Raw genomic sequence first — 12,431 nt, 5'->3', positions numbered from 1 at the left:
TGTTGTCTGACCAAGTCCCAAACTCCCTTTCGCAGAAGGCCTTGCCTCAGAATGACATTTTACATTTAGACAGTTCCAATCTAGCTGATATTTCACTTTAAAGATCATTTCCCCCCTTTTCTACTGGTCATAACTTAAGCAAGGAGATGTTTTATAAATAACTTCTGCTTTCAGTCACCCAAAACAGCAAACCCAAGGGCTCAGCATCATGTAAAGTGGAAAAATAGAATGGGAATTAGGAGACCTGGGTTCTAAAGCAGGCTGGACTAGGTACATGCCTTTCCTATGGATGTTTACTAAGTATCCATCTTGCAAAATTTATCTAACCTCTCCAGCCACAATACTTTCCTAATAAACTGTTGTGGGGATTAAATAATAATATTTGCAAAACATTTACCATTACACCCAACACTATATAAGTGGCTCAAAAAATTATTATGAGTCTTTTCATTACTACCATTACTACTGGTGTGATATAGCAGTGGTTCTTTTTCCAGAAAACTCATATTCTCTCAGACAAATTACTGTTCCCATAATGACTATTCACTTGAAGGAAACTTTAAGGCAAAGTTTGCCTACCCACACCCGGCATTCTCTGCACTGCTCCTTGACTGAAGAGTGTGGATTCCAAGGGTAAAGAAAGAAACAGAAGGAAGAGAGAAGAGTAGGCTTAGCATATTATACCTTGTCCAGAAAGGAGCCCAGTCTCCTTGATGGTAGTGTGATGATGAGGATGATAAAGATGATGATGGTGATGGTGATGATAAAGCTGATGAAGAAGGTGGTGGTGATGGTGATAAAGCTGATGATGATGGTGGTGGTGCTGGTGATGATAAAATGATGGTGACAATGATGATGATGGTGGTGATAATGGTGATGTTTTTAAACAATGAAAACACTATTCTTTCATATGCTATATTTCTGTGGTATTGGAAGGAGATCAGAAAACATGGAGATAAAGGACACTAGAGGCAAAACAATGACAAAGAGATGTCCTAACACCTGTTAGGAAACTTGCATGACTGCATCAAGATGAACTTGTTCATGTACAAAATACCAATGAGAAAGTTAGGAAAGGATAAGTCAAGATTTTTCACAATTATTACAATATCTAACAGAAAGTGAATGTAAATATTATTAGTAGTGATAGTAGTCGACACTTTTTTTAGTTCTTACTATGTGCCAACTACTGTGTTAAGCACTTTGCATGCATCATTTCATTTCCTCTGTACTGTTTCCTTAAGAGGGTTTTTTTTTTTTTTATAGATGAGGACGCTCAGAGAAACTAAGTGATTCCCCCCAGGTGCATGGAAATAGTAGCAGACACAGGATCTGAACCCCGACTTTCCCACTTCTAAAAAAAGTCTGCTCCTAGCTATTATATGAGGCTATCAAGTCCTTTGCTCCTGATGTTGGTGGATGAGGCAAAAGGAGCATGTTGGTGAGCAAAACAGAGTCTTTTGCTCTTGTTAGTCATTTGGTAACCCAAGTTCAGGCCCTTTCACCCAAGCTATGGTTCTGGGTTTGCCTCGACTTCTGTTGGTGAGATAATTCTGACTACTCTTGATATTTCACATCAGATTCATATATTTTTTACTGACGTATAATTCACATACCTCAAATCCTCCCTTTCAAAGTGTACATCTCAGTGGTTTTTAGTATATTCACAAAGTTGTGCCACCATCACCACTAAAATTTTCAAGTGTTTCCAGGGCTTCCCTGGTGGCGCAGTTGTTGAGAGTCCGCCTGCCGATGCAGGGGACACAGGTTTGTGCCCTGGTCCGGGAGGATACCGCGTGCTGTGGAGCGGCTCGGCCCGTGAGCCATGGCCGCTGGGCCTGCGCGTCCGGAGCCTGTGCTCCGCGGCGGGAGAGGCTACAGCAGTGAGAGGCCCGTGTACCGCAAAAAACAAAAACAAACAAACAAAAAATTTTCAAGTGTTCCTGGAGCTCTTATTATATATATATATATAAAACATATATATTATACATATATATATAATATTTCTTTTTCGTGGGGGTGGGTAACACATGGCTTGCAGGATCCTTAGCTCCCTGACCAAGGATTGAACCCACGCCCTTGGCAGTGAAAAATGTGGAGTTCTAACCACTGGACCACCAGGGAATTCCCCTGGAGCTCTTATCATAAATGTAGGATTTCTGGGAGAACTGAGGAAATACATTAATATTACCCTGCCTTGAAAGAGTTTGCAATCTTGTCAAGAACGCATGGCTCATAAACTTAAGCCTCCTCACTACTTATAATAAAAGAGAATAATACCGTACAAGAATGTAATATATGCAGTAAGTGCTAAGAGAGAGGAATTAACAGGCAGGTCTAGTGATGATGAGGGAGTCCTCAGTGGGGAGGTAGGCCTTGGAGATGAGGAAAAATTGGAGAGGTGGTGTCAGTGGGGAGGGCATCAGACGCAAGAAACTGTCAGGCTAAACGGCCCAAGTGTTAAACTCTTGCCAAGCATAACTATTTGCCCTACTGAGAGACTTGCTGGGACTTCAATAGGAAATACAAAAGAGATTAGATGAAGCCCAGTGATTTCAGCCAGAGATGGCCTGCCCTCTTTGAAGGTAATTTATATAATAGTGACCAGTGTTTCCTCTCAGTAACTTGGGTGTGATGCTCATTGGTTTCAGTGGGATGCATACTTTGTGGAGCAAAGACAGCGTTTGGCCCATGGTGGAAATTCCTGCTTTTAAAAGCCATTTTGTTCCATTTTTAAATAAAGTGGAAGTGAAAGTCATGCCCCATGATGTTTCATGGTTAAAACTGCAAAGGCATTTCTGCCTGGGCATAAAAGATTATTTTAAGCATCATCTTCTGGGCTCCTCAGTTACTAAGGGAATCCTGTCTCAGCTCAGCGGTGCAGACAGGCGAGTTGCCATGACAATCCTGCTAGGCCTGGTTGGAGTCTAAATACCACAGAGGGAGGAACCGCTGTCACTACCTGACCCCTGAGCAGCTTGGCAGTGCCCTCCCTGCCCCTGCAGCTGGCCACGCCTCCTGGACCCACCTCAGCTACCCAGTCCTTGCAACTAAGGGGCACAGGCACCAATTGAAGGGCATTTAGGGTCAGTGGCTCAGCCTGTTTGACGGTCAATCTCCTCTTCTGTCCCAGAATGTGCTGTTCATGCTGGGTCATATTCAAGTCTTCCTGGACACCCACAGTCCTTCAAGCCTGGCCTTTGTCTCTCCAAATGGAGGAAATACTAGATATTTACCAAAAAGTTGCACTAGGAAGCAGAATAAAATCTGGAATAAATCTTATTTTCTTTCCAGCCAGACATAATCTGAAACATTTTCACAAGGGAGACCTGTCACAGTATTGGTCAATCAGCAATTGATCAATCCCTGCAACTGCATAGATGCAATTCTATCCTTTCACATGGACACACTCATGGTGTTTGTGGCAGACTATACTTTCTAAAGATGGTGGTAACCCTGTCTCCCATCCCATGTGACAATGTGACACAGTGCTCACATTGAGGCATGGGTCTCTATTCCTTGAACCTGGGCTGGCTGTGTCTGAAGCGAAGTAATGACATGTGATTTCTGAGGTTAGGTCATAAAAGGTAACACAGCTTATATCTGGTTCTCTTGGGATGCTTGCTCTTGGGATCCAACCCTCATGTTGTGAGGAACCCCAAGCAGCCACATGGAGGGACCACATAGGTGTTCCAGAGAACAGCCTAGTTGAAGTCCTGACTGACAGGCAGCATCGAACACCAGACATGAAGTGAAGGTGCCTTCAAATGATTTCAGCCCCATAGCTGACATCACCCCTGGTCTTTGAGTCATCTCAGTGGAACATGAAGCAGAAACAAGCTGTCCCCACAGTGCCCTTTCTGAATTCTCAACCAACAGGAGGCATACAAAAAATTAAATAGTGGTTGTTCTATGCCAAAAAGTTTGCAGTGATTTATTACCCAGCAATAGTAACTGGAACTACATTTTCTTCCTAGGCTGTCCTCTCTCTATTCTGCTCCTGGGGACTCTTACTCTCCCCTCAAGGAATAATTCAACTGTTACCCTTCAGATGCACATTTTTCTTCTCTTGGGTGAGAGGCAGTGCAACAGAGCAGTAAAGCACTGGACTCTGGAGTCAGCCTGCCTGGGTTCAACTCCTGGCTCCATGGCTTACTTGATAAACTTATGGTTTGTGACCTTGGATGAGCTGCTTATCTTCCCTGTGCCTCAATTTCCATATCTGTAAATGAGGATGAGAATAATAGTACATACTTCATAGGTGAGGAGTGAGTTGGAAAGCACTTAGAACAGTGCTTGCCACTTAGCACAATTTAAGTGTTGGTTATGTCTCATCCTTCTGGGACCCTTTCCAACTATAATCAAAATCCCAAATGAACTCATTCTCTAGAATTTCTCAAGACTCTGTATATTCTGGGCTCAGACAGGACCATGACCATGGCTCCAGATAACAAGAGTATTCTCTGGTCTAGAGCTACACTTCAGCCATCAAAACTACACAGCACCTGGAGAAGACCAGGGGGAAGGAGCTGCCCTTGACTGAAAGCATCTTGTCCTTGGGTGTGTGATGCTCCACTGTCTGCTGCCAACATTTTTGTTCAGCCATCAGAGAACTGTAAAGAAATGTATATGGGTTTAATTACATTAAGTTTCAGAACCATTCTGAGTATAAGGACGGACTGCTGGGAAACTGTAACCCACATCACCACATGGTCACACTGCTGCTGCTGCTGCTGCTTCTTCCCCCTCCTCCTCCTCCTCTTTTTCTTCTTCCTTTTTAGGCTTCAAGACAAATGTGCTTTCATGCTGATCAGCTCTTGGAACCCTAAAATCTGTGGGAGAATTAGGATTTATAAATAAAAAACTATGTTTTTAAAAGCTTTATACTGAAATTGAACATTGTAATTTAGTCTTACCGGAGGACATTGAGGCAGAATTCGTCTTCTTACTGATTCTGCAATATGGCCATTTAAGTTTTCTATTCTAATTAGCAATGGGATCTCAAAGTTCAAAATTTCCTAAAGTTCATTTTATCTATTCCCCATCTAATGCTCAACAAACTTTCATAAAGTCTCTACCAATTTTAAAATATGCTAAATTCTCACAACTTTAGAAAAATGGAAGAAAGCCAAGGGTAATTTAATTAGAAGTCTAAAATCAATTTTTAATTTCAAATATAAGGCATGTTATGAGCTAAGAGATAGCATAAAGGAATGTAAAATATAAACTAATCAGCAATGAAAAATGTATCATTCTGCAAGCAGCCAACCAAACAGGACATATCACAAACAGTGTAAGAACTAATTGAAGGGCCTAAAGGCGGGAACACATGAAAAAGATACTTTCCAATAAATCCTTGGTTTGAAACTTACTCCTTCTAAGATGGTTCTCTTTTGTTGGCCATGGCATTAGAAATTCAGAAGTGAACATTTATTACAACAGCTTTGGTCTGAATTAGAGGAACAAGGATTACAGAATGGTAGCACTAAAGGGAGATAATGGGGGCTATCTTTGTTCCAGTGAAGTCTGAAACGGAAGTCCCAGAGAGGCTGATATCAGTGTCCCAGGGTCCAGGGAGGTCTCTGAAGGATGACATTAGAAATGCTGGGAAGCTTGAGCTCAGCTCCCTAAAGGAGACCTGGTTGAGTCGCTTGAGAACTGGACTGGTCCTTGTGAATTAGCAGCACTCCATAGTGACTAAATCAAGTAAGATGATACCTCCCAGACCCAGCTGGCAATCAGGAGATGTGTGCTGTGTGACAGCAGACAAAGTATGTTTTGCTTTGATTCGGTTCAGCAGTAGCATCTGCTAAGGATTTCATTGACTCAAGGTTGCCATTATGGACCAGGAGTGTTTTGGCACTAGGGGAAAAGTTAGACTGAATGGCTGAGTCCTCAGGCCTCACAGACCACAGTGTGTGATAGGATCACTTACCAATTTTCCTCTTAGTGACAGGAATTCCAACAGAAGAGTAATAACACATTTGTCTTACAGAATCAAAGAAACAGAATGGCTGAGAGCACAGGCTCTGTGGGCACACTGCTGAGATTTAAATCTTGGCCCTTACTAGTTGAGTGAACTTGTGTGATCTCTCTGTGTTTATTTTCTCAATTGTAAAATGGAGATAATTATAGTATTATCACATGGGGTTATCATAAAGATCAAGTGAGGAAATACACTGAAAAAGTCAACATGAATCCTGTTAGGAATCAGACTGCGGTGTTTAATTTATAATGGAATGTCAACACAACACTTCTAACAGAACACAACCAAGGTCACACCTCAGCTACAAAATGACTAACAGTTCCTTCATCTGAGTGATTTCTGCTCCCTCACCATCATCATCCCCAGTCTCACTTTTTCCTTCGTTCCTCCAGAACAAAAGTATTGAGACACCCAAATGCTGAATTGTCCTTGATAGCATCCATTCCAAAATAAGTCCCTGTTTTCCTGATGCCACCCAGCATAAGTCTAAATCTTATAACTCGTTTGTATAGAGACATCCTCAGGTGTATGCTCTCTCTTGCTGCAGCAAGCTAATTAAACTTAACCTTGTTTGAGTTTGGGCGTGCCCCTGGTGGTCTCTGACGAATGGGCTTCCACAATACTCAGCACATATAATAGCATACTATATGCACAAGAAATGCTAGCCACTGGCAGTAATAGGCAAGTCTTTTTATTTCCAGCTTCTTGCATACAGCACACCTCAAGACATGCTTGTTCAATAAAGGGCTATTCTCAAATAACTGGGAAGCCAGGCTAAGATGAGAAAACAAAGCAAACATTTAGAGACTGTGCTTTGTTTTCTAATTTTTATTTTTAGAGAACAGTCCAAGTAGTTACCAGGAATTGACCATTGCCTGGACTTTTTAAGCTAGGGTAGCCAGATCTTGAATAAAAGAGGGTCTTGAAATAGCTAAACTTTTAAGTTTTTATTTCTGAATTTCTAAAAACACACATTTGACCAAGAAGGAAACAAACTTTTGGAGTAATAGAATGAATGCCCAAGATACATCCATGGTGATTAGGTTTATTTGCACTTAAGGTGTATTAGGTATCTATTTAGTGACTCAAAATGAGAGTAATCATTTATTCTCTGTGGCAGTTTCTTCTGGTCAGGAGCCCATGAGTTCCTTGGCTGGGTGGTTCAGGCTCAAAGTTTTTCATGAATTGCAATCATCTGAAAGGTTGCCTGGGACTGGAGGATCCCCTTCCTAGGTGGTTCACTCCTAGCTGGAAAATTGGTTCCTCTTCACATGGGCCTCTCCACAGGGCTGTTTGAGTGTCTGCAGAACATGACCGCTGGCTTTCCCCATAGGGAGCCGTCCAAGAGCCCAAGACACAGTAGCAATACCTTTTATGATTCACCCCTGGAAGTCACACATCATCAACTTCGCCATATTCTACTAGTACATTCCAACACTGTTTCAGTGCTGACTCTGCCCATCTGCTGGATGTGCTATTTTGGACCAGCACCAAAACTCTAAGTCTGTGTGCCTCCCTTCGGGGCTGTTTTGAACGAAAGCCAATGTAAGATTATCAAGCGCTGCTTAGTACAATGAGCTGCCCCACAACAGACATTACTTAGAAGTGATTTCGTTTCCTTAGGAAGCCTGTCCCTAGTTCGCCTCATTCTCCTAAAGTTTAAACTCCGAGCATCCTTTTTTTTCCACCCCTGGAGAGCCGAGTCAGTTAGACCCCACCCTCCCCAGCCGACTCGATCCCGACGTAGCACTATTCAGGAGGCGGAACTCTAGTTCCCGGGGCTCACCTCGGCCCCGGCGCGCTTTGCGAACGGACCGGAAGTGGCTCCTCCAGCTCTTCGTCCGAAAAGGCAGTGGGGGGTGGCCGGTTGGACGGTTCGGGAGGGCTCTGCGGACTGGGTCGCCGGCGCTGGGACGCCCTGAAAGCGGAGCGGCGGGGCGCCCGGAGGTGAAGGGGTTGCGCCCTTCCGGCCTAGTCATGCCCGGTTGGAGGCTGCTGGCTCGGACCGGCGCCCGGGTGCTGGACCGCGGCGCGGGCGGCCTGGGCGCTGCCCGGGGCTCGGAGAACAGGTAGGTGCGGAGGACAGACGAGGGTGCGGCGTGGTGCCTGCACCTGTGGCCTCGGGCTGTGGCCTGGCCCGGCGTGGGGTAGGAGGGGGTTCCGTCCAGGCCTGAAGAGTAAGAATCATTGCTCTAAGGACGTGCCCTTTGAAGGATTGGAGGTGTGGGGTTTTTTGCTTTTTAATGCTGATGAGCATTAAAACAAGCATTACCAACAGCAATAATATTATCTGCCAATTAGTGAGCGTTTACTGTGTAATAAATGTTCTTTTAGGAACATTAGGCTCCTTACGTCATGTAGCCTCACCTTAGAGCTGCTATCGTCCGTTTTACAGATACCATCATTTTCCTGTCCTATCATTATTCCGCTTTGCAGGTAAAAAGGAAGCTTAGAGAAAAGTGATTTGCCCAAGGTCACTTAACTAATAAGTGAAAAATTGGGACTCTAGCCTGGATGTATCTACATGCCTACAAAAGAGATAGATCGCAGGAAGATTTACTTCTTTTCCGACCCTCCTGGCAAGAATTACACATCTCTTTCCTGACCTCCGTCCCGTAAGGTCTCTCTTGGTGTGTTCAGCTAGTCACAGGTCATGTCTTTTATGGATTTTAGAATTTGCACACCCAATTTCTTCACCACTCTGAGCCAAGGCCATGTCATTACAGGGGTTTATCAGAGAAGGATCAGTAACCCCACATTTTGTCACCTCTACTGGATGTAAACTGTTAACGTACATGTTCTAGTGGACCTGTGGCTTCTCTTGTCTACATAGGACTACTCTGTTAGAAATCTGTTTATCCCAGAGGAGAAGAGGAAGAACTTTTCCTCCAGGGTAACTATTAACAGTTGAAATATGAGCCCCATTATTATCATGAGGAATGTCAGGGAAAAAACTAGAACAGAATCCAAACCCTTTCCAAAGGCCCTGACTACACTTTCCAACTCATGTGACCTCCCTTCTGTACATTAAGTGGGGAACCTTTTGAATTGTGCTTTGTTTTCTAATTTTTATTTTTACAGAACAGACATCTGGCTTTTGGTTAGAAGTCTCCATGGCAAGAGTGGTACTTGGTGGGATGAGCATCTTTCTGAAGAAAATATTCCCTTTGTTAAGCAGTTGGTCTCTGATGAAAATAAAGCCCAATTAGCAAGTAAACTCTGTCCTCTGAAAGATGAGCCGTGGCCTATACATCCTTGGGAACCAGGTGGTTATTTTGTATATGTTGTGTTCTCATCGCCTAATTACTGTCTGACTGGCACGTTTAAAATCGTAGTGACTTCTGAATCAATTTATCATCTCTTTAATTTATTTTTCATGTCTTAAGTGTGTCTATTTCATTATGGTTTGCTTTGCAAGTATATTTCCAGCATCCTAGTCTACTGTTAGTGACTGTCTGATGATCATCAAGACTTCCTCAAGAAACTGCTTTGTAGGTGAAAAGAGAATTGTTCTGCAAACGTTTTCTTGTTTTCTTCAGATGAAAAATAATATAAAATAAATCAGGGAAGAAAAGCTGGAAGAGTGTGATCTAAACTGTAAGGTATCACACAGACGTTTGTAGCTGGGGTATTCTGCCACTCCACGCCTGCCAAGCATAACCCCAGAATCAGCTCTGTGTGCCTGGTAGAGTGCTAAATCCATGTGTGGCCAGACCAAAAAGCATAAGGCCTTTCCTGTTCATGGAGTTGTCGTTGGTTGGGGGTTATTGTGGCTGTTGAATTGTTTAATGGCTAGAATTCTTAGTGGAGCAACTTTATCAATTTATGCAACAAATCTAAGTGTCATGGTGGATGCTGACATATTTTAGCAACATGACCACTTGTGTCATCTCAGTAACTCCAGCTAACTTCTTAGAATTTGAGAAGTAGATGTTCCCTAATTAATGAGGTTGGATATGAATTGATATTAGGAAAGCAAAGCATAATGATGGATTTATCATGCCCTCTATTAATACCACTATTTTAAATACCAGAATATATCAGTTTAACTATTTTCTTTATTTTGTACGGTTTTCTTATATTTTTTATTTTACAGAGATTTATTGAGTACCAGTATATTATGTCAGGTATGGCTGAAGGCATTTATATCTGTAAGGAACAGTTGTGTTTTACTGTATGAATATATCAGCATGTTTCTTATCTGCTTGCTCCTTATATGAAAGCAAAATTTAGGAAATACCATTGTATCGTGTTGACAAATGTTGAAAAGTCTGTGTGAGTATTGATTTGTTTTTAATTGCCAGGTTCCTCTAGAGTAGGCCTTATTGCAATGAAGTTAGGCATGATGCCCTTGTGGACCAAAGATGGTCAGAAGCATGTGGTCACATTACTTCAGGTAAGAAACAGAAGATGTAACAAATCTATGTGTGTGCTGAGATCTATTTGTGCAAACCTAAATGGCCAATATTTGTATCCTGAAACATTTGACTGTGTGGTGAAGAAGAGGTAAAGTCGAGCATAGATACTGTAAAAGAGCTTTACTTCTGATGGTGTCAGTGAATGTTCTCACTCATGCCTGAGTGGTGGCTTTCTTTATACTGGCATTGGGATAACTGGGGCAATTAATTAAAAAAAAATTGTAACCTAGCTTCTTACAGATCTACTAGTTTAATTCATAATCAGAAAAAATCTCAGTCCCATCTTATTTTCATTTATGGAGTTCTTTCAATTCAAAATTGTAATTTTGATCTCTTTACTAACTCAGAATGTAACACTTTTGTCTGGGGAAGTAACATTTTGTTCTCTGAGATAAGGTTAAGCTCTAATGCTTAAGAATATAGGCCCTGGAACCAGAATACCTCAGATGTTGGTTCTGCCATTTTCTAGCTGTGTTCCTTGGAGCATTGTGTCTTATCTGTAAAAGAATAATTTTATTCTGTAGAAGAAATCACTATGATCTCCCTCAAAGGGTTATTGTGAGGCTTGCACAAGATTCTAAATGTCAAGCACTTAAAATTTAAAACAATATTAAATGTCCAATAAATGTTAGCTGTTATTGTCTTTATCATTATTATAAAAAGATCACTGATAAAGTTGAGACCTTCATTGCCCAGATCACTTTGAACAGCTCAGTTCATATTGGAGTCAGGCCTTAGACAAGCGTTTAGGGAGGAGATGGGGAGTAAAATGAGACCTCATGCATGTAAGTGCTTCCAGTGCTGACAGACACAGGTGGCCTGTAAGCCCTTAGTAAGTTTTTACTGACTCTGAATGATCAAGGAAAGGATTATAGTTTCTGGAACTCTACAGAACTTTGGGAGCTTTTAGGGATGATGGGTGGGATTGTAAATTGGTACAGCTGCTTCAGGAAATAGTTTAGCATTATGGAAAAGTTGAGGTACGTGAACCAGTGGTCTCCCAGTTCCACTCCTGAGTGTTACTAGAAAATGTGAACAGATGATTTATAGCAGCATTACTCTTAATACTCCAAAAGTAGAAATAACTCCCATGTCCATCATGGTAGAATGGGTGAATAAATCATGGTGTATTTACATGATGGAGTGCTGGGTGACAGTGAAAATGGACAGAATAGAGCCGCACACAACAGTATGGGAGAACCTTACCTATAGAATCTTGAGTGAAAGCAGGAAAATATGGAGGAGTATTTGTGGTCTGACTCCATTTACATAAAGGTTCAACAGGCAGCACTGAACTATAGGATTAAACAATACTTTCAAAGGTAGTAATTATAATGAAAAGTTAAATGATTACCATAAATGTCAAGAGAGGTGGTTATTTCTAGGACAGTTCTTCTCAGACTTTACCTCAGAATCACCTGGAGGGCTTATAAAACACAGGTTCTGATTTAGTAGGTCTTGGCTGAGGCCTGAGAACCTGCATTTTCACAGAGTTCCCAGGTGACTGATGCTGCTTGCCTGGGGACCACACTTCGAGAGCCACTGCTCTAGGGGTAAAAAGGGTGGGGAGGAGGAATGGGTATGAGGGGGGAATTGGGAAGAGACACAGAGGTTTGGGGGATTTTTGACATGCGTAGTGGTTACATGCATATTTTCTTTATAAATACTCATTTTGTTGTATATTTATGTTTTATGCACTTTTCTGTTTGCCTTATATTCAGTATTTGACAGTGTTTTTTTAAGAGTGTGGTTGGTATGGTGAGATAAGATGGATTGGATGGGCCTCAGTGTGGCTGGTATGTAATGTTAGCATGTGTCCTGGCACATACTTAGTTTTTTTATGTTTGTTTTTTTAGGTACGAGACTGTCACGTCCTAAAATATACTCCAAAGGAAAATCATAATGGAAAAATGGCAGCCCTGACTGTAGGAGGAAAAACTGTATCACGTTTCCATGTAAGGATGCACTTTCATTCCTAGAATAGTGCCTTTCATTAGTTTTAGACCTGAATTCTTTGAGATTCTGAA

The 12,431-nt window shown here is 42.0% G+C and overlaps 1 protein-coding gene across 2 annotated transcripts in view; it reads left to right on the top strand.

Annotated features, from left to right (window-relative positions):
• The first annotated feature begins 7,812 nt into the window (after positions 1 to 7,812).
• The window catches only part of MRPL3 (mitochondrial ribosomal protein L3), a 44,774-nt gene continuing 40,155 nt past the window's right edge, over positions 7,813 to 12,431 (top strand). Inside the window, exons 1-4 of one of the 2 annotated variants that reach the window (XR_012331292.1) lie at positions 7,813 to 8,055; positions 9,068 to 9,252; positions 10,291 to 10,382; positions 12,261 to 12,359. Coding sequence is in view for 1 of the 2 variants with exons in the window: in XM_004318341.4 (XP_004318389.1) it covers positions 7,964 to 8,055; positions 9,068 to 9,252; positions 10,291 to 10,382; positions 12,261 to 12,359 (468 nt within the window). In the remaining variant the exon portion in view is untranslated. The remainder of the gene's footprint in view (positions 8,056 to 9,067; positions 9,253 to 10,290; positions 10,383 to 12,260; positions 12,360 to 12,431) is intronic. The other variant, XM_004318341.4, reaches the window with a different exon arrangement.

The sequence above is a fragment of the Tursiops truncatus genome, chromosome 4 (genome assembly GCF_011762595.2).
Source record: "Tursiops truncatus isolate mTurTru1 chromosome 4, mTurTru1.mat.Y, whole genome shotgun sequence".
NCBI classification, from domain to species: Eukaryota; Metazoa; Chordata; class Mammalia; order Artiodactyla; family Delphinidae; genus Tursiops; species Tursiops truncatus.
This window is presented reverse-complemented; position numbering and strand designations above follow the sequence as displayed.